The following is a 22684-nucleotide window of genomic DNA, read 5'->3' on the forward strand; positions in this document are numbered from 1 at the left end:
ACACTGCAACTGTCACCTTGTTATTCTGGTGCCCCCTCTTTATGACTATTCATGAATATCCAAATCTTATACTTCAGCAAGCTGTGCTCTATGACTTCATTCTTCTTCAAGAGCATTACAATTTTCCTAAGTAAGCCAGAACTTATCATTAAGTATGGTCCATTGGAATGATGTAATCACTCTCTTCCCTTCGTATTAAGTATTATCCATAGGAATGATATAGTCAATCCCTTATGTCACTTTTATTTGAAGCAAAAGATGCACCTGAAAACTTCTTGGAAATAGCTTAAAAGATGAGAACTTTGCCCCATTATTCCTACATGTACTTTACAAGCCAATATCAATCCCCAACTGAAAAGGTCCTAAAATGTGTCACTTCACATGTAAGTACAATTAAGGAGAGATTTTTTAAAAATACACATTCAATAGCCAAAATAGTTATTTATTAATAATTTAAGGTTTTACATTCTTATAATAAATTTCAGCTCAGAACTTTACACCATGAACATAATGGAGCCACTTGTCTCCCTCCTTCACAATCATATGCATGTCGCCTATTGAATGGGTACCCATGCTCACACACACGCTTCCAGTTTCGCACAAATTGTTTTTAAAAAGGAAAGAGACCAACCCAAAGTATTGCATTTGAGGTGACACTCCCTGAAAAATTTTGTACAGAGGTAATATACTGTTTAGCACAGCTGAAGTTTAAAAAAAAAAGTGAGCCCATGATTTTGGTGTCTTTCCAAGATATCCCCTTTGAGACAATACAAGCCAAAATATTTACAAAAGTAAGGCAGAGTCAAACTACATTAAGAGAAAAAACAAGGTCACAAGGAAGATATATGAAAGAGACTAAGACTGCACCATAACAAGGTCTCTGTGATCATAAGTGTCCATGAAAACGTCATTCAGAATTGGTAAAGTCGAGCATGCTGCAAATATATCCTTTGGATTAGAAAAGAGCAAAAGTTTCAATTATTTTGTTTTAAGAAGTGGCATACTGCTCTTTCTCCCTTTGGATGATTTCTTTTAAACCCATCAAAGGAAAAACAAACACATTTCAAACAAACACTGTCAAATGATTTAAGATCAAATATTTACAATAATCAAATGGAGTATCAGATTTGATTGATTATTTATTTATTTATTTTATTTTCTTTTTTTTTTTTGCAAACTGATACTACAAATACAGAGCTGAAACCTCTCTTTGGCTCCTCTATATGCAAAATTGAGTCAGTCTTCACTGAAGACAATATAGAGTCAGTTCCAGATGCAAAAGGAAACAGTCATACAAGGCCCTAGAGAACACATGCTCCTACCCTACCATTTGGTCCTACCCTATATACCTGGAAGTTCTCGAATCCCAGTCCCTGCAGGGGTAGGCTGTACACATGGGTGTGGAGCAAACCTACTGCCTGTATCTATACAGCAGGTCCTGTTCTTCCAACGAGAATGGAGCAAATCTCTCCCTTTGGAATAACCAATTCCACACGTGGTAACCTTGTCTAATACAGACAGCTGGTGTCATGTTGACACCTGGGCCACATACAAAGAAAGCAGCCCAGCTGACGCTGCTAACAGAAACTGATGAAGAACGGACACATCCCAGTGTGGGGACTTTCACGTGGATTGCAGGGAGTCCACCTGGTACACATTCTGGTTGGAGGGCGTGGTGAAATAGAGCTGCTGTGCTGGGACCCGGTTGTCACAGGGGCTGCTGAGTCCCAGCGTCCTCTCGAAGTCCAGCAGCTGGCCCATGAAGTTGAAGTTGGGGGAGATGTTGGATTTCTTCATCTTCACAATGTCATAAGCATCGTTCATTGACAGATTGAGCTTCTGCATGAGATAAGCCACAGTCACAGTGACTGAGCGGCTGATGCCAGCCAAGCAATGCACCAAGACACCACAGTTTTTGCCCCGGGCTTCATCTGTAAACACACAAAAAGAAAGGCAAAATGTCAGTAGACTGAAAACCACCCTTTGTGAACGACCAGTCTAAAAACTGAATAATAATGATAATAATAAAAAAGATAAAAAATAATTGTGTGCAGCAGTTGAGCCCTGCAGGCAGCAGAAAATGTATCACTGCGAAAAAACATGTACACTGGGCACAATTACATATTTCAGATATTTTCTGAAAAGGGAGCTTTTGTATTAAGTTCCTGCCAACAAAAAACTCCTTAATGTGTGCATTCTTTGCCCCAGCATGTGAATACCAGAAACCCTGCAATATGGTCGTGAATGCCTTTTATACAGACAAGCAGACTGCAAGGGTCTATTAAATTATTCTCCAACTGTTGTGCAGCTAACAATGGAGATATTCAGGCATTTTAAAAGAGAGAGGGAAGTCACAGGGGACAGCCTATTAGGAGGAACAGGATGTCGACATGGCCTGAAAATGAGTTCCTTTGTAATAGGAAATGCATTACAATGCCTGGAGATTCGCTTCTCCAGGCTTTCAGCCCACAGTCCTTCCTGCTGGGCTCAGGTTACCCTCACTGTCTCACTGTGAACCGGTATCACAGTAACATTCAGCTGGATTACAGCATCTAGCATTCACAGGGCTTTCCAACGCCTAACTTGGTGTTCTCAAACAACTCCCAGGTCTTTTAAAATTACAAAGTCGTGTTAGAATTCCTGTCTACCTTGAGTACTTTTATCTGGCCCTCCTCTAGTCCAAAGATTGTGGGAAAATTCTGTTGTCTACTTACGAATGGCCCCCCTTTCAAATGACTGAATTCAGAGTCAAGCAGCAGACAGCATTTCAAATACACCTGTGGTCTGCAGCCTTGTCAAAAGGCACTTTTTCTTAGCAAGAAGATAAACCAGAATTAAGAACGCCCTTAGAACATCAGAGATCGCCAGTCCCACAAATTAGCAAGCAGCAAGAAAGATGAACAGCTTGAACTCTAGGAAGGGTTAGGAATTTTGCATTTAAAAGGCTGAGCGAGGACTGTTAATTAGTCTCACCTATGAAAGAAATGGCCTCAGGGAAAAACTGGGACAGGTTTTGGCTCCAGTGATCCGAGATGGGGATCTGCTTGTATTTGAACTCTCCCGCGTTCTCAAAGAGATTCGGCAAATTGGGGGTGACGTTCAAGATGTACTTGATGCCGAACTCCTCCAACACGTCCAGGTTGGTGGAGTCCTTGGCACAACCCAAATAGAGGAAGGGCAAGATCTCCACGGGGAAAGAAGGCTGGCTGTTGGACAGCGGGCTGCCATCCGAGTCCGTTGCACTACTGGGGTCTCGGTCAAGGTCAGACTCAATGTCCGAGGAGGAGTCGGAGCTGATCCGCAGGCCCCCGAGCCCCAGCACTGGCAACGGTGGCGAGCTGCTGCTACACGAGCCGTCTAGATTGGTCTCGCAGTGCAGAGCGAACTCGGCTTGGAACTTACTGAAACCACCTGCCAGGACAAGAAAAGCAATCATGTAACCCGAGATGCCGTAGTAGTTTTCACAGCTTTGAGAGCCGCAGCCTCACGCAGAAACACACCACAGAACCCTTCCAGCCACCCTGCACACAGAGCCAAATACAAGAGAAAGACACTTAAGTGTGCACCCTTGGGAACAGAACGAACGGGCCCGCCTCCCCTGGGAACCTTTATTCTTTTGAATCCGGAAATGCACAAAATGGCAACTTTTCCGAATATCTTGAAGGGGTAGAAGGTGTCAATCTGCCCCCCAACGACCTCTGCCGTCCTGCAAAATCTGAACTCAAAATCGAACGACAGAAAGCAGGGTATGGTGGGGAATATCCCGGGTAGGAAGGAGAACTAGTTAGAAAGAACCGGCCCGTGCCTGCGGCCGGAAGCCGGTCGATTCCGCGCGGGCCCGGCTCGCGGGTGCGGGACTCTAGAGAGGTTCGCAGCCGGGAGCCGGCAGACGGCCCCTGGCGCAGCAGCGCGGCTCAGAAGCGCCAGCCGAGCGCTGCAGGGGCGCTTCCAGTCCGCGCGTCCCGCCTGCAGCTCGTAGCCCCGTGTCCCCCGCCCTGGCCCCGCGCGGAGCTCCCCCGGCTCGTACCTTCCAGGTAGAACGCCCGGCAGCCCTCGTCCTTGAGCTTCTTGAGCAGCAGCCCGAGCACCGACTCGCCGCCCGTATTCTCGTTCCAGTCGCTGCTACTCTCGTCGTAGAGCACCACGGTATCGGTGCCGCAGCGCCGGGTGAAGCGGTCCCGGTCCTCGCCGCGCGTGAAGAGCGCGCGTACCGGCAGGTTGCCTTTCTGCAGGCGCCGCAGCATGATCCCCGGGATGGCCACGTTGATGGCTGATTCGATGTGCGACGACTCGTACAGCTCCTGAGGCCGGCAGTCCATCAGCAGCAGCCGCTCGTTGCCCAGCTCCAGCTGTTCGTTGAGCCACGCCACGGTCTTGCTGATCGCCATTTCCGACGCGAAGGGCACGGGTCTGAGCGTATCTATCATGGGGGTCGAGCTGCCGGAGAGGGCGGGGGTACCTACCAGACGCCCCTCGGGGCAGGCATAGGCTGAGCGCGCCGCGCGAAGCCGCCGCTCTCAGAGCGGGGTTGAATTCCACCTGGCCCTTCCCAAACCCGGTTAGCGGTTGGGGCAGGCGAGACAGAAGTGAAGCCGGCGGTTCCCTCTGCACCCAGCTGCAACCGCTCGCTCTTAGTGTCAATGAATCTCCCTGAATGAAGCTGCCCGGAGAGTTTTGTTCCTCCCCGGTGAATGAAATCCAATTAATTCGGACTCCGTGCTACTTAGAGGGAAGAAGAAAAAAACCCCAGCGGCTCCTAATCCCTCCCTCCAAGACTGCACCTCAAATCCACCCGAGCGTCTTTCTCCTAGGACTATTCAAGCCTCGATTTGCTCACTCTCCCTTAGACTCAGGGCTCGCACACCCCCTGAGCGAGGCAGCTCCTCAATGGATACAAACAGCGAGCGTCTCAATGGATACATTCTCCAGGCCAGCCAATGAGCGCGCTGCGGAAGGGGCTGTTGCCGTGGGGACGGGCCGGCTGGAACAGGTTGTGTTGATGAATTGTTAATGAGTTTGTCATTCACAAAAACGGAAAGGAATTTCCGCTCCGGATAAGCCCCAGTGCAAACAAGCTGCAACAGCGGGCTCGGCGGGAGGAAGGAGAAAGAAGAGGAGGCGGTGGTGGAGGAGGAGCAGGGCACACAAACCAGGGCACTTCAGTTGTCTCATGTTTCCTTCTGTTGAGAGTTCACACTTCGCTTCGGAACTTTTGCGCACAAATGGTGCAATTAGCAGGCACAAAAGCCCTTGTTCGCGACGCCTGGGCGCGCAAGCTAGCTTTAGGGAAACTTGTGCTGACTTTTTCCCTTTTATTCCCTTTAAACTCATTTGGACTGGAGTTCACGTTAACCCCCCCCACCCCCCCTTAGGCAGTGTGTGGCATTTGTTTGCCAGCTTAAAAAGCCCAGCTCTGTTTACTCTGATGTTCTTTTAGCCGAGGCTGTGTTGGGGCTGGTGAACTGCCCGGGCTTTAGTGACCGATGAGGTGTTAAATGCTAATCCAACATCTTTTGAACAAACCAGGATTTTGTTGAAACATTTTTAAGCAAGCAAACAAACAAATGCTTGGTTGTCCAGAGAATAGAAAGCAAGCTTTTTCTTTAAAAAGAGCATTTTAATTAATTAATTAATTTTTTTAAACAGTGGAGACTGCAGGAACAAACTCGTTGGGCAGTCCGATGCTTTTATTCCTCTCCGGGGGCGTGGGGCGTTATGAACCATTGTTATGGGGATCCAAATCCCCCGCCCCCGCCCACTGCGCCCTGGGGGGGGGGTGGGGGGTGGGGGGTGGGGGGCGGGTAGCGCTCGTTAATCATTTCTGAGCAGCTAGCTCAGCTTCCGACACAGGAGCCCGCCGGGAAGGGCTGCCTGGGCGAGCTGCACCAAGGGCACGCGGAGCCAGGCCGTCTGTCCCCCCCATCCGCAAAGCCTGGGGAAGTCCTCCCGCAAGGCCTGCAGGCTGCGGGGGCTCTGGAGGGCTCGGCGATTGGTTACTGTAGACCGAGGCATGTCAAAAGGGAGCCTCTCTCCCGCCCCCCGACTTCCCGCACAGGGTCGCCCCCTTCCCTGCCCGGGCACCCCCTCCCCTGCGAGTCGCCGGGCACTCGCGGAGCACCGCCCGCTCCTCGCTAACACCCGCCGCCTCCGCCTCCTCGTTCAGCGGGCGCGGGGCGTCCGGCGACACCGAGGATCGGTGCAGGGCCGATGCGGGACTTCGGGCTCCGGAGAGGCCTGGGGTGGGTGTGGGGCGAGGAGAAGTGCCTGCTGGGAGCCCCTGCTCCCGAGGAGAGCTGGGAGTCCTGGGGAAAGTGTCTGCCGCGCTGCAGAGCCAGCAGGTAATTGTGGAGGTACGCGCCAGGCCAGCGAGCTGCGCTCGGCCGGGGTACCACGGGGCGGAGCTGGGCGGGCGGCGGGGTCCGGATAGAGGCGTGGCGGGCGGGGGCCGCGGCGGCGGCGGCGGGTAGACGCATTCCAGGCGCGCAGAACTCTGTTGTTATATAAAAGTACCGTGGCTGCAGCTCCCGAGCGGAAAGCCACCTGTGTGCGGCCGGCGCGGCGCGCAGGGGAGGTGGAGGATGGGGGCCTGCGGCCGGAAGGCGCGGGCCCTAATCCGGCTGCCCCTCCCTAACCTACGGCGGAAAAGAGGGCGCGCATTGTCCCGCCGCCGCCGCCGCCGCCGCCGCCGCCGCCGCCGCCGCCGCCGCCGCCGCCGCCGCCGCCGCCGCCGTGGAGGCGGAAGCGGAGGCAGCGGCTCGGCGGGGAGCGGCTTTTCCGAGCGCCCTCGCGGCGCTCTCCGACCACCGCTGATATCGCCGAGGGCACCTGAGGTCGCGGGGTCTCCCCAAGCCAGACGCCCCACACCCACGGGCCGGCCTGCTGACGCCCCCGCTCCAATTTGCATTTTTAGTCACCCGCCTCTTCTCTGGTTTGGGGAATGTAGGCTAAAAAAAGGCGGCTGCGAGGCCCAGGTTGCCAATTTTGGAGCTTTGCTACAGTCAGGCCGCCCCTGGAAGAGCGTGTTCGGTGAAGGTGGGAGCTGCAGCGCTCCTATCCCCGCGCCTTTTTTGGGCATCCCTTGGAACAGAGCTCCCATATTTCACTGGATATCATCCAGTTCCAGCTGGAGGAGGCCTGCGCTGGAGTTGACGCCTCCGATCCGCCTCCACCTGTTACAGATGTCCCTACCCTGAGACCTTTCTGTTACTGGGACCTGGAGGCGAGGAGGGGAGAAGCAGGATTCCTTGCAGCGGAACTGAGAAGTGCATAATCTTTCAGCCCAAGACCTCCAACAGAAAATGCAAGACGGGAAATTGTTTTCCACTTAGCTATTTTAGAAGTGCTGTTACCTGAGCCTGGGCATCAGTTTGGAAAGATGGTTGCAACACTTCTCAAACCTGAAACATTTAGCTTTACCCATGCTTCTGAACCCTCCTCAGTCCTTCTCAGGACACTGTATAAAATGGCATTCAGACCGCTCGGTCCTAAAACGTGCGGTATAAAGAAAGGGCCTCTGGAGTGGGGCGGCCCGGGTTTGAAGTGTGCCCTCACCCCTTCCTAAATGTGCGACCTTGATTACATCATCTAACTCTTTTAAGCCGTAGTCTTCCACGCTGGCATACGGAAAATGACAGAATCGCTGTGATGACTGAATGGGTAAAGTGAGATGCCCTAAGACGTTGTTGGTGTGTCATTAACTGTTGATATTATTTTTACCTTTCTGAATTCTGAACCTGCAGAATGGCCCCCGTCCTTTCAATCCCAAAGGCGCCCTTTGAGGCCTAACAGCCCGCCTGAAATTCCCTAGTCTAAGGAGAAATCCTCTGAAGAACTGCCCTAAGCAGTTTAATCCATGCCAATTCAGCTGTCAAGCAAAGCAGGTGCTGTTACAGACCACGATCAAAATCCTTTAACACAGTTAAATACCGAAAATACCCAGCTACCTTTCTAACTTCTCCCTACTGGTCCCCTCTTAAACACTCTGTACACTAAGCTGATATAATAGAAGTAATATGTAGTGGGTATTTACCACCTGGTGGGCATGGTCTTGATTTCTGTGTTTACGTGCATATTTCCGTCAGTCTTCAGAAAACCCATGCAAATTATCCTTATTTACAGAGATTAAGGAATTTGCCTGAGGTCACACAGGAGCAAATGGTGGGGTCAGGATTTGAAGCCTGACTCTTCACAGAGCCTCAAGGACTACCACATACCCATATTACAGGGTGTCGTGGAGACCGCGCCCACCACGCTTTGCTGTTGCTGCTGAAATTTGAAGGATTCAAGGTCTGCGCTTTGAATTTTGACCACCAGGCATTTCCGGGCTTCACATATTATGTTGCTCATTCCCCACAGATGTCAAGGATCAAAAGTTAGGCTCATTTCCTTCCTGCTCCTTTTACATCTGGCGGTTTTCTTTGACTGTATGCACCTTTTCATTAGTCAACCATTCAATAAATGCCCATACAGTTTTCTTTGTTAGAGTTTGTCTTAGATGCTAATCCTCGCAACTACCATTACTGATGTGCCTCAGTGTAGCACATGGGCCTGAGTTCAAATCTTAGCTCTGTCTCTAACTAGTATTTTGATAGGGGAAAGTCACTTAACCTCTCTGGGCCTCCATTCATTCACTCATTCACTCACTCATTTACTCTAGGTACCAGGAAAGCAGCAGTGAATAAAACAGACAAGAACCCTGCCCTCCTGGAGCTTACATTTTAGTAACAACAGGCAATGAACAAAATAAATAATTATACAGTATATTAGAAAGGAAACGTGCTATGGAGAAAAGTAAAGCAAGGAAAGGAATTCAGCAGTATGTAAAATGGAGAATAGTTACACCTGCCTCAAAGGACTGCGAGGATAGAGACAGCCAAGATGACACACAAAGGGGACAAAGTAGGTATTCAGTGGTTTTTTAACTCATTGCTTCATTTCTGCATAAAACTGACTCGCTATTGCTGGTGATCCTGCTTTGAATCTCATCATCCTGGCCCTGTTGCCGGCGCTCCCAGGAAAAACTTTCTCAGGAGAGCTCTAGTGACTATAAGAGCCACAGGCTTCCTTACTTCCAGAGGCCTCAGTTGCCTGCCTAGGGTATCAGTCACATGTAGAGAACTGTGTTTAAAGGTTGGAGAGTACAGCAGGTCACCTCTGATCCATTTCCATAAGTGCACAGAAACAATTTCATAGATCCTACTGTCTCTCTGTGTGATAGTGTGTGCATGCAATGAGCACTCGTGCTTGAATTCTTCCTGGTGTTTCCCCCTGGAAAGTTCCTTAAAAGAAAATCTTTCAGTTATAAATGTTTGCTTGGTTATTGGAGAAGTATTCCAACTTTGCAGGAATTTTCCTGCGTTTGAGAACGCTTGCGATTGATGAGACCTAAAAGGGTTAGTATGAGCTTTAATCTTGGAGTAATCTCTATGAATATAATGACATTTATTAACACATCATGTGAAAATAGTTAAACAGATTTTCACCTAATAGGGAGAGCGTGTTTTGGAAGATCTGACTTAAAAATGGAGTTTTTTTTTTTAATTTGTTTTTTTATTTTTGACTGTGTTGGGTCTTCCTTGCTGCACGCGGGCTTTCTCTAGTTGCAGCGAGTGGGGGCTACTCTTCGTTGCGGTGCATGGGCTTCTCACTGTGGTGGTTTCTCTTGTTGTGGAGCACGGTCTCTAGGTGCACAGGCTTCAGTGGTTGCGGTGCATGGGCTCAGTAGTTGTGGCTCGCCGGCTCTAGAGTGCAGGCTCAGTAGTTGTGGCGCATGTGCTTAGTTGCTCCATGGCATGTGGCATGTACCAGGGATCGAACCCGTGTCCCCTGCAATGATAGGCGGATTCTTAACCACTGCGCCACTAGGGAAGTCCCTAAAATAGACTCTGTGGCATATCCAGGATTCGGGATTTTTAGAGGTCCTGGGGAGGCCCTCAAAGTGACAGTCAGTGGAGTGAAGTCAGACAGAGAAAGACAAATATCATATGATATCACTTATATGTGGAATCTAAAAAAAAGCGTACAAATGAACTTACTTACAAAACAGAAGTAGAGTAACAGATGTAGAAAACAAACTTACGGTTACCAGGGGGTAAGTGCGGGAAGGATAAATTGGGATTGACACACACACACTTCTATATATAAAACAGCTAACTAATAAAGACCTACTGTATAGCACAGGGAACTCTACTCAATACTCTGTAATGACCTATTTGGGAAATGAATCTTAAAAAAGAGTGGATATATGTATACGTATAACTGATTCACTTTGCTGTACACCTGAACCTAACACAACATTGTAAATCAACTATACTACAAAAAAAAATTTTTTTTTTTAAAAAATGACAGTCGGTGGCTTTCAGGACAGCTAAACCTCAGAACAGAATTTAACTGCATTTGAGAAATATGTTTGAAATAGTCCGACTTTAAATAAAGGGCATATGGGGTTCACAAAACTCATACTCTGCTTTCCTGACAGGTGCCTTGAAAAGACAGCAACTTATGTCAGACCGGTAGGAACCGTGGAACCCAAGAGGCCCAAAGGACTGACAATAGGAAACCCAGGTAATGTACAATGATGGGCTGTGCATGGAAAAAACTAAAGGGAGCTTCAAATGTGAGCCCCAAATTAAAATACCAGGACTGCAGATCCTGGTTTGCCATCAAACTGCTTCCAGTGTTGCAGCTTCATGCAGCTTGCCCCAGGGTCAGCTGCGGGGAGCTTATTGAAGGCGGGTAACAATGTCCCCAAACAATGCAGCTGTGGAGGGAAAGGCAGGTAAGCTTAGACGGGGACTAACAGGCAGCTAGACAGCAGCAGTTCCAGAGTCACATCCACAGTCACATGGAGGGAGTGGTCGGAGCTTTCCTGTAAAAGAGATGGCACTTGCACACCTTGCCGGAATTCTACAACCTGAAGAAAAATATGAACGACTGTGAAATTCAGACCTTGACCCCAATCGAAGCTTTTTAAAAATTAGGTCTTCATCAGCTTTCTTGGGTTTCTGTTTCCCCTCACCTGATGGAATACCTATTAGTGTACGTTCAGGATCCCATAGAGACTCTATCAAGAATATTCTTTGGAAGTTAGTCTCTAGTAAGGAAATTCACTTACAGCTAGCAGCGTTGATTTCTTCTTTCAGATGCTTTTGTCCTTTTCCTTCCCATGGGAAAACATTCCTTCATTCTTCCCTCTTCTCTTTTATTTTCACAAAGTAGGAAAGTAAAAGCACATGTAAATGTATGCGTAAGAAATCATCAGGAGGTTGGCATCTCTGCATTTGCAGTATAGCCAAGTTCACTTACTGTTAGATTTTCTGGTTTGTTTTTTGTTTTTTGTTTTGGAAAAGGAACGACAGCACCTTGCTTCCCATTGTACTATTTCCAAAGCCCCAGTGAGGATCCTTGGTGGGAAATTAGGCTTACATGTCCTTCAGGGGAGGTGAGGGACTCTACATATTCACCTTTCAGGAACCTTCCCTGGTCGTGTCATGGGGCCTCATGTGCACAGCGTCCTGGGCATTGGCCATGCTGCATCTACAAGCAGTATACTTGCCCTGTGCCTCCTTGTGCGGGCCATGTTTCCTCGGGTGACATTGCTCCCCATCTTGTGTTCCTGTATTTACGCAGGTGTGAGCAGCACAAGTAGCTGTTGTGTAAGAGAACTCATTATTTTTCTAAGTAGGTACTATTTCCTGCCAGCCTATTTTTGCCTCAGTAGTCAGTAGAAATGACTGTGTGTCCACAATGCAAAGAATGCTTTCGCTCAGTTTATCAAACTTAAGAACTCACAGATTCCCCAGGAATATATTTGTGGAACCCCAGGAGCTTCCAAACCCCAGTCTAAGCAGTACTGCTTTAGGGCACTTGGTGGGTTAATTACAAAAGCTATATTTGGATCTACCATGAAAATAACAACACAAAGCTACAATTTATTCAACACCAAGCTTTGCACGTGTTCAGTCTAATTACGGTGATAATTCTGCATAGCAGGTATACTATTACCACAATTTTATAGTGGGGAGGGCTGGACTCAGGTAATTACACTGGAATCTAAATATCTCAGTCCCGTCAAAACCTCTTTAGTACCCCCTGCTCCCTACCTGATAAGATTGACTTCATGCAACCTATTATAAAATAGCAGCATCTACATTATTTGTTCAGTTTTATCTTGCTGGTCAAGACTGGGAGTTCTAGAGTCAGACCAACCTGGATTCTAAACCTTTCTAGAGTGTGACTCTGAAGGAAATCACATAATCACCATATACCTCAGTTTCCTTATCTGTAAAGTGAGGATAGTATATCACAGGACTATTGTGATAAATGAGTTACATTTGTAAAGGGGTAGGAACAATCCTGAAACAATACTAATTCATTGGCAGTTACCTGCTTTTATTATTAACACACACCCCCGCACACACACACACACACACACACACACACACACACACACACAGATCTTAATCAATGTTTACTGACCTTGCTGAAAAGGGATTATATAATGAAAAACACTACAGTGCCAGTTTTGTTCTTAGGAATAGAAAAAAAATCAGTGCAAGATTCTGAAAGAAAAATGCTAAAGAACAGAGTCAATTGCTTTACCACCCCTCTTAGTTGCTGATGTAAGCAGCCCATATCTCAGTGTGCTGAGAGATCTGGATAAATTGGGGACCTTGGGGACATTGGTTGTCTTGGAGGGACTTCCCAGCAGTCTAGGACTGACTTGCTGAAGCAGCAGGCACTTTCCCCCTCCATCTCTGCTGCCTCACAGCCCTTTCTTGCACTATGCAATAGCTTGCACGGTGTGCAGGAGGTGAATTGGAAGTCTACTGGCCCAAGCGATGTAACCATCCTCAGTGATCTGCGTTTGTTGTCGCTGATGGGAGCACCCATTGATATACTCAAGCTTTTAAGGCCTCCTGCAGCTAAGAAATCTCCTCTGGGAAGTTCCTTCCTTCCTCTGATGTCTTGCCTAGCAAGAGCTTTTCAGGTGGAGGGAGAAGGAGCTGAGTCAGAGCTGGGTATGAGAGCCAGTCTCCCATGATTGGCAAGAATCTTCCATTCTTGGGTGAAGAGTGCTCTGCTAAAGGCCACATGGTAGAAGCATACCTAGCCTTAAGTAAACGGGACACCTGCTCAGCACAGTTTCTATAGTAATTTTTTGCACATGCATGATTCCAAGGTTATTTTTATTAAATGTCTGACAAATGTCAGGTTTTTCTGGAGCCATCAGAAGTTTTAGATTCTTTACCAAAAGTCTAAACCCTTGCCAGGTCATGCCCCGCCCCCCTCCCCCAATCCCTCCCTCTCGCCTAACCACTTTCCCAGGGAAAAAGCCTTTATAATGGGGATTTCTCTGCCCTTTTGTTATGGTGTCTGTATGGTAATTTACTTTAAGTAATTCAGTATAGCTACTGTAGTACTCTAATGCTTTAAAGATGGAGAATTAGCTGTGACATTCTCTAATATGAACCAATACCTTAGACTCAGTGACCTGTGAGGTTTTTTTTTTTTAATTTGCATAAAAGATGTTAAAAAGTTATATCTGTTGCTGAAATTGGTGGCGCTTGCAATGTGTCTTGTTAGGGGAGGTGTGACAGGACCCGTGGATCTTGTATGACCAAGATATAAGAGGACAGCCAGACCACCTGCATAGGTAACCATACAGCCTCCAGCACTGGAGCCTGTGACCCTCCACTTCACCTAGGACCCTGCGCCCTGCCCTGTGAGACTACACCCCCTGCTGGGTTTTATTTTGGAATGCTGCTGCCTTTCCTTCAGCATGGGCCTCTCATGCAAGGTGCTGTTCCTCAAAATACTGAGGTGGAGAGAAGGACTCAGTTTGGATGACTGTACGTACTTGCTGAAACATTTGTGTGTGTGTGTGTGTCTAGTTAAATTTGGTATGAGATTTACTTTTATAGTGAGAGTGAGGTGGGGTGCAGTGAAGAGTGTGACCTAAATCTGGGGTCTCTAACCACTATGAAGCCTCTGATTTTTATCCAAAGAATCTGACATTTATCCAACATCCACCTTAGCTCAGAAGCAAAGCATTTGAAAAATATAGATGCTCAAATCCCAGCTCCAGTAAGTCTGATTTAAATGATATCTGGGTCTGAGGCATCGATATGTTTCAAAAGTTCCCCAGGGAATTCCAATACACAACCGGGGCTGAGAACCTCTGCCTTAGAAGGATTCACAACACTCATTCCACTTGCCTAGGGAGAGGTTTCCAGCCAGACCAGTGGGTCTCAAAATAAATGTTTAGAAACAGCTGGAGGTACTTGCCTGTGGTCCACACTCCAGACTCCCACTCAGGGACCCTGATTGAGGTCTAGAGAGGGACCCAGGCAATTGCCTTTTAGTCCAGCAGCCAATAGTGGCTCTTACAGATGGACCACACTTTGAGAAGCTCCTAATAGCCTGGACAGCCAGGTTCCTCACCCACCAGCTCTGGTCCACAAGTATAGAAATTTTCTTAAAGGTTACCTGGAAAGATGAATCAAATAGTACACTTTATCCGCAAATATCAGAACTTCGTAACAGAAAAATGCAACCTCAGACATAACTAATCTGCTTGTCCTTGTCAACTCAACTCTTGAACTGGCACGAGCTCTGATTTCTTTCCAGGAGGGCTGAAACGGTACCCAGATCTGCCTGTGGTTTTGCCTAAAAGAGGGTTTCTCTTGACAACAGCGTCAAGTCTTGCGTTGAACACTGTTGTGTGTCTAGATCTGAAGTGATTGCTGGAGCATATGGAAATCAGTAAGAGTCAGACCCTGCTGTCACAAAAAATAAGTCTGATTGGGAAGGTTAGACACATGCCCATGTTCCTAGAATGTAAGAAACTAAATATAGTAATTGCAATAGAAAAAATGTACAGCGGGAACAAGAGGACGAAATGGGTCCATTGACCCTGGGTGTTGGTAAGTGTCCCAGAGAAGACAATATTCGAGGCAGATCCCCGTGGATAAGCAGATTCCCCCCTCTCCATGGTCCCAGAAGGATAGAAGAAGAAAAGCACTCTGGGTAAAAGAGCCAGATGGCATGAGTGAAGGTTTGGAGGCATGGACGGACGTGCGTGAGAACTAGAGAGCAGTTGAGCAGTTATAAATGGCACAGAGTGGCAAAGAAAGAGGAAAGGTAGTTTAAAGCCAGATGGACCTGGGCTTTGGATGTCCTGCTAAGGAGTTTGGAATTTTTCTTTAGACAGTGAGAAGTCATCACAGATATTTATACAGGGGTGTGGCATGATTTCAGAATATGGTTCTGGTAACAAAGCGGGTGAGTAGACTGGAGGGGAGAGAGAAACTGGGGGCAGGAAAACCAGTTAGGAAGCAATTGCAGTTGTTCAAGAAAATGATGCTCTCCACCATAATAGTCCTATTCCTAAAATAATGTACTAATCATCTTGCTTCATTTTATTCCTCTTATTTCTGGGGCTAGAAAAATCACTTAGCCTTTCTGTGACTCAGAATCCCTCCCTATTAATAGAAGATGACAAAATTCTTATCTTACCTCACACAGGGAGATGCTGAGAGATGCTTGTAAGCCAGGAAAGAGGGGGAAATGTTATTCTAAATGCCATTGGTGTCATTTCTCTCCAGGAGACAAACTGCCTTTTGCCTCTAACTTTTTATTCTGAAAATTTCAGACCTGCAGATAAGTTGAAAGTTGAGTAAAAGCGTCAGGAATAGTTAAGTTTCTGCAGAAGCTCCAAGTGCTCACTACCCAGGAAGTGGCATTTCTAATACAATCACCCGCGGCCTTTAGGATGAAAATGCCATTGTAACATGTGTGGTTAAAAACACTGTTCCGTAAAGTGAAATTTTGTAAAAAAAAAAAAAAGCTTGTCTCCCCATTGTTTTTCTTTTCATTAGAAACAAAAGTGTAAGGGATGTTCCTCCTGTTACTCCTGTTGCTGAAATGGGGGTGGGGGGTGTCCCCTGTCTGTAGAGGAGCTAAACACGGTCATTTAAGTGAAGAGTTGGGCATAATGCTTTCAAGTGTTCTTGTTTTTGGGGTCCTAGACTCTGGCCTGCTAGCAAGGGACACCTGGCTGTGCCTTTTCCACCTGCTGCCAGGGCCTCTCTGACAACTAGATCGCCATTTCACCACCCAGAACCATAGCAGAATTCTCTCCTCTTTTTGGAAGGGTATCACCGGTATCTGTCACAGAATGCAGTACAGACTGAAAATGCTTTCCATTTTGTCAAAATGACTGTCTTCTACCTTTTAAAAAATCCATGCTCAATATATCTGCTGAGTTGGGGCAAGATCTTCTGAGGAATAAAAAGATAAATCACATGGGGACACTCGCCTCAAGAAGCTAACAGGTGGGACCGTGACCTAAGAGAGAATGTTGCCGAAGTAGCATTCAGTGTGCAGGTAGAACAGTATCAAAGTTCAAGATCCAAAAGGATGGTGGTGTTAGGTGATGGATGGAGTCCTGCCAACCCAGGTGGGACGATTTAGACTTACAATGAGGAACTCCACGGTTCTTTGTTTTATATATGAAAACTAAATGATTATAGAGTGATATAATAAGGGTACATGTCAGGAACACATAAGGAGAAGATAATATACAGTACTTTCTAAGGAGTTACATAAGGAACAAGTGATTAGTTCTCTCAAATGGAAATATTTGCTCTGGTACAGTAAATTATTCTGATTCATTTGTTCTCTCTTAACATGCATTTCTTGGAAAACTTACTGACGAAATTCATCACAAAGTAATTGGGAGATTACAAATTACAGAAGAATAACCCTTTTTAATCCTTACACAAATTAGTTCTTATTTTAAGGGCAGTTTAAATATCACAACATCCCAGTCTGCATTTGCATTTACTTGCCCATTACACGTTAGATTCTTTTACTTCAAAGAGCTCAAGGAAAACAGCTAAAAACATGGCTGTGCTGACAACAGAGAATCCGTTACAAAGGGAATTAATAAAGATTTATCCATTTACTAATAAAGTAATGTGACCATTTGATAATTCTAATTTCTGATTCGATCTTTAAAGGTGACTTATTCACTTCTTTTCAAAAAAATGTGCAAGACACAGACTGGGAGAAAATGTTTGCAAAAGACCCATCAGATAAAAATTGTTACCCAACATATGAAAAAAAAAAAACTCTTAAAACTCAACAGTAAGAAAACGAACAATCTGATTTTTAAAAGGGCCAAAGACCTTAATGGACACTTCACCAAAGATATACAGATGGCAAGTAATCAGGGAAATGTAAATTAAAACAATAATGAGATAACACTGCACACCTATCAGAATGGCCAAAATCTGAAACACAGACAACACCAGAGGCTGGCAAGGTTGTGGAGCAACAGGAGCTCTTATTCTTTGCTTGTGGGAATGCAAAACGGTACAGCCACTTTGGAAGACAGTTTGGCAACTTCTTACAAAACTAAACATACTCTTCATAGGATCCAGCAATCATACTCCTTGTTATTTACCCAAAGAAGTTGAAAGCATGTCCACAAAAAAAAACCTGCACGCAGATGTTTATAGCAGCTTTATTCATAACTGCCAAAACTTGGAAGCAACAAGATGTCCTTCAGAAGGTGAATGGGATAAATAAACTGTGGTACATCCAGACAGTGGAGTATTATTCAGCACTAAAAAGAAATGAGTTATCAAACCATGAAAAGACATGGAAGGAGCTGAAAAGCATATTGCTAAGTGAAAGAAGCAAATCTGAAAAAGCTACACACTGTATGATTCCAACTATATGACACTCTTGGAAAGACAAAACTATAGAGACAGGAAGAAGATCAGTGACTGCTGAGGGTTGGAGGGAGAGAGGGATGAATTGGTGGAGTACAGAGGATATTTAGGGCAGTGAAACTATCTGTACAATATTATAATGGTGGATACATGTCAGTATATATTTGTTAAAATTCATAGTATGTCCCACACCAAGAGTGAGCCCTTATGTGAATTGTGGACTTTGGGTGATAATGATGTCTCAGCATAGGTTCCTCACTTACGACAAATGTTCCACTCTGGTGGGGGATGTTGGTAATGGGAGAGGTTGTGCATGGGGGGGGGACAGGATGTATATGGGAAATCTCTGTACTTCCTGCTCAATTTTGCCCTAAACCAAAAATTGCTCTAAAAAATAATCTTTTTTTTAAAATTAATGAAAAAATAATGTGTATGCTGCTTCCAGTTGACTTGAAACTACAGAATACAGTTTTCTCATGAATTAGATGAAAGCCCCTTTTCAAATGTCTACATATATTGTACAATTTTTTCTTCTCTTAAAAAATAAACCATTATTGAGTTATATTTGGATAGATGATACTTGTGCATGGAAAAGGAAAGAAGTGGTAGAGAGTAAAAGTAAGTCTCTCCTAGGTACCTAGTTCCTTTCCCTAGAGGCAACTTTTGTTAACTGGTCTGGTACATCCTCCCAAAGAGAGAGTCTATGCATATACAAACATATACATTTACTATTACTGATGTTATTACCGATGTTACACAACTGTAGCAGACTAAACATACAGGAGTGCAATTTGGTTTTTCACTGAGCACATTTTGGAGATGGGCTTTGTAAATTGATACAGCTGCTATGGAGAAGAGTATGGAGGTTCCTTTAAAAACTAAAAATAGAACTACCACATGACCCAGCAATCCCACTACTGGGCATATACCCTGAGAAAACCATAATTCAAAAAGGCACATACACCCCAATGTTCATTACAGCTCTATTTACAATAGCCAGGTCATGGAAGCAACCTAAATGTCCACCGAAAGAGGAATGGTTAAAGAAGATGTGGTACAGATATACAATGGAATATTACTCAGCCATAAAAAGGAATGAAATTGGGTCCTTTTGCAGAAACATGGATGGACCTAGTGTCTGTCATACAGAGTAAAGTAAGTCAGAAAGAGAAAAACAAATATCTTATATTAACACATATATGTGGAACCTAGAAAAATGGTACAGATGAACCTATTTGCAGGGCAGGAATAGAGATGCAGACGTAGTGAATGGATGTGTGGACCCGGAGCTGGGGGGAAGGGGGAATGGGATGAATTGGGAGATTGGGATTGACATATATACACTACCATGTGTAAAACAGATAGCTAGTGGGAACCTGCAGTATAGCGCAGGGAGCTCAGCTGGGTGCTCTGTGGTGAAGTAGATGGGTGGGGTGCGGGGGAGGGGAGGGAGGTCCATGAGGGAGGGGATATATGTATACATATAGCTGATTCACTTCATTGTACAGCAGAAAGTAACACAACATTGTAAAGCAACTATACCCCAATTAAAAAAAAAAAGAAAACATAGGCGCTTCTACATTCTCTTTAATGGCTACGTAGTATTCTGTTGCATGAGCGTAGATAGCATGGTTTATTTATGCAATCTTCCTATCGATGGGCATGATGGTTCTTCATAATCTTTTCTGCTACTGCAAGCAATGACTGCAGTGAATATGCTTTTATACATTTATCCACTTTGTATATGAGTATGTTTGTGGGATAAATTCTTAAATGTGGAATTGCTTGGTCAGAGTATGCAAGTTTATAATTTTGCTTCATATCACCCAAACGCCCCTTTCAGAGATTGTACTAGTTTGCATTACTGCCACTCATGTATTTTTTTCATACCTTAGCTGACACAGCGTGCTCTCAAACCTTTTGCCAATCTGATAGATGAATCTTGATATCTCATGGTGACTTTAACTTCCATTTCTCTTATTAAGAGTCAGGTCAAGCATCTTTGCATATGTTTAAAGCCTGTTTGAATTTCCTTTCCTATGAACTATCTACTCATATTCTGTCCCATTTTTTTGATTGGTAAGTAAATAAAATCCTATTTTATTTGTATACCTTATTTTTCAACCATAATATTAAGTTGATGGTAGCCACTGAATTTAAATACCATAACTCAATCATTAGTTTCAAATAGAAAAAAAAAAAATGTGGAGGCACTTAATCCCTGAGCACACTTTGATATAAAACTCACTGGTGCTTGACTTTTCCTTTTCAACTCATTCTAAATGTCATCTTATAATGAAAACTGTTTCCAGTCCTCAGGCTTGCTCAGGGTCCAACAGCTCTGGTTTTTGTTTGTTTGGTTTTAATCCCAGAAGAGTGTCTTAAACTCAGCCTCAGACATTATTATCTATGCTAACCTTCTGAGGAATTTTAATTCATTAAAATAACAGCCTTAATATTCTCTTCCAGCATTCACAGTCTCTGCCTTTCGATAGTACCAAATATCTAAGCGCCTTTATCCTCACCACCCCCCTGCCTCTCAATAAGAAGATCCTATCTAGTCCATTAAATAGAGAAGTGAAAAAGTCCTTTTCTCTTTCTCAGTCTGGGTATGGTTTAAAGTGTCTTGTTTACAATCTCCAAATATCACATTGCTCTTGGTGGCTGATATTCTCTAGCTATTGATTAAAAGATACATATTTTACCCTAAACTGAATATCATGAATCAAAAGGATTTTGAGTATTACTTTGAACCGGCTTTATCACACATACATATCAGAAATTTGCTGAGAGTGAAATGGAAGGTGAAGACACAAAGAAGACAGAGGATAGCATCAAAGGTAATACGATGGAGATCAGGAAGTAGGTTTGTAAATACCAGGCTGTACGTGGGAGAAGCTGCTATCGGTTGTTCTGGTTCACCACCAACCAGGCTGGGCAGAAGCAACCAATCTGAGAAAAGAATTGCTAGTATCCAATCATACTGTGGTGAGAGGAAGCCCACTTACAGGAAAGTTAGATGAGATTTAGAGACCATATTCTCAACCCAGAAACACTTCACTGGAGCAGCACTAGTTAACCTTAACGCAAACTTTAGATCTCCGTTCATTCTTCTTATTAAGAAGAAAATAGACTGTTGGCAGGATGCTGGACTGAAGATATAACGTGTGATTTTTTTTTTTTTTTATCATTGTCTTAACCAAATTTCCTAGAGAATAAAACCTGCAGCAAAGATTACTTGCTAAGGCTATGTTGGATTCGGCAATCCCAGGGCTGCAAAAGTGAGAGAGAAAGAGAGATGAGGCAGGGGAGAAAGGAATGCAGACACCAGGCGGGCGTGTTAAGGAACTGGCCATAAAGTCACGAGGAAGTACGGGCCAGTTGCTCATCCTGCAAGTCACCTTGAAGCAATCCATCAGGTAGGGGTGGGGGTGGAGGAAGGAAGAAGGGTTTATCTTCTTGGCCTCTAGTCCCTTGATTCAAAGTTTAAGTCCCCTGCAACATCTGGGTTGTTTTTCAGCCACTTCAGGGAGCCATTAGGGAAGCCAGATTGCACATCTTAGCAAGCTTCCTGGAAGACATGGGAGGGCAGCAGTCACCCATAAGGTCCATGAGTCTTGTCTGGTCAGACCTGGGTCAGGAACCACTGAGGCTCCTGTTACGGCAGGTGAGATGTGGTCCCACCTGTACCACCCCCCACCCCAGGAGGCTCTCCATTCAGGACGAGGCAGAGGCTGGGGGTCGGGTGAATCTGGGGCATCCCGAGAGGCACAAAAATGAGCCCAGTATGGTCATGTTTATAAATTATGAAGAATCATTTGAAAGCTCTTAGGATCCAAGAATTAGTGCTTTTGTGAAGGTTAGTATGAATGACTTTCAGATAAACGAGTCATCACATCATGATGAGGGTGGAAATTCTATTATTAACAAGATTTATGATGGCTGAAATATTTTTTATGATTATTCAGATTGATTTCTGGACTGAGTTTACTCCTTCTTCATCAGATGACTTTTATTATTCAAGTGGATTCTGAAGGAGTGTTCATTAATAACAAATGCTCTTAACCACAATTCTTTAGTTCCAAGTGGTATATTTGTGTTAAGAAACATATCTCAACTTCTAGACACATATTTTACCAAAACTCCTATTGCACTAAAAATCACAAGCTCTTACCTCTCTGCACATTCATTCGTGTGCTCACAACAGGGTCCTGTGCTGTGGGTCTAGGGGAGGGAGGGCAGATGGTGGTGATGGAAGTGGGGGAAAAAAAATCAGTGGAAGAGAGTCTGTTGATGGAATGAGTTTCATAATCTAAAAATAAAATAACCACAATTACTTATCCTAGTATGCCATCCAGATAACATTTGGAAATTTACATAGAAGTAACAGGAGGGCCTACATGAAGCCTTCTGAAAAAAAAGTCAGCTTTTCAAAAATGTATGTTCTCTTGGATTTTCGGGACTCTAGAAACTTATGTTTAGTTATCCAAGTGAAAAGACCATAGTTGGTGTCATCTCCTTACAAACAGCAAGAAGCTCACTTTGGGGAAGCAACACATGGGCACTTGTCCCCAACATCGTAGTGTCTTTATGTCCTTTCCACGCACCCCACCATCAAAAGCTCCACCAAGAACAATTTGTGTTTTCCTGCTTCATGCAGATTTCTATGTGAATGTAGTCTCTCTCCTCCAGCTTCCCTCTAGGCATTTGCCAATCCCTTATGAGGTTAGGGAGCTTGCACTGTGGCACAGAAAGAATATTCATGTACTGACTTCATATCCTGCAGGAGAAAGAAGACAGCAGGAGAAATTCTGTTGCCACTAATTGAAAGGAGTTTATCACCTTATCTTTAGAAGGTTTAATGTCAAAACTTCAAAGAGAGGATAAACAGTCCAATCTGAGTCTAGCCTGAGTTTCCCACTTTCCCTGGAGTTTCTGTGTCTCAG

General features: G+C 45.1%; 2 protein-coding genes across 13 annotated transcripts in view; one reads left to right on the forward strand and one right to left on the reverse strand.

Annotated features, from left to right (window-relative positions):
- Positions 1-421: 421 nt before the first annotated feature.
- DUSP6 (dual specificity phosphatase 6) lies at positions 422-4875 on the reverse strand. 2 transcript variants are annotated; one of them, XM_082351828.1, is made up of 3 exons: positions 4028-4874; positions 2974-3411; positions 422-1931 (listed from the first exon to the last, which is right to left on the reverse strand). In XM_082351828.1, exons 1-3 carry the CDS (start codon positions 4425-4427, stop codon positions 1624-1626), a joined length of 1146 nt encoding a protein of 381 aa, XP_082207954.1. In that variant the 5' UTR covers positions 4428-4874; the 3' UTR covers positions 422-1623. The 2 variants fall into 2 exon arrangements, with proteins under 2 accessions (XP_082207954.1, XP_082207955.1); XM_082351829.1 differs by lacking the exon at positions 2974-3411 and having other exon boundaries at positions 4028-4875.
- A 187-nt stretch (positions 4876-5062) lies between these two features.
- Positions 5063-22684, forward strand: part of LOC309609847 (uncharacterized protein) — a 54802-nt gene continuing 37180 nt past the window's right edge. The window contains exons 1-4 of one of the 11 annotated variants that reach the window (XR_014233612.1): positions 5840-6338; positions 10478-10563; positions 16029-21157; positions 21259-21405. Coding sequence is in view for 5 of the 11 variants with exons in the window: in XM_082351859.1 (XP_082207985.1) it covers positions 6208-6338; positions 10478-10563; positions 14629-14741 (330 nt within the window). In the remaining 6 variants the exon portion in view is untranslated. The other 10 variants (XR_014233613.1, XR_014233610.1, XM_082351859.1 and 7 more) reach the window with 10 other exon arrangements.

Source organism: Balaenoptera borealis (assembly GCF_965194805.1).
Source record: "Balaenoptera borealis genome assembly, chromosome: 13".
NCBI classification, from domain to species: Eukaryota; Metazoa; Chordata; class Mammalia; order Artiodactyla; family Balaenopteridae; genus Balaenoptera; species Balaenoptera borealis.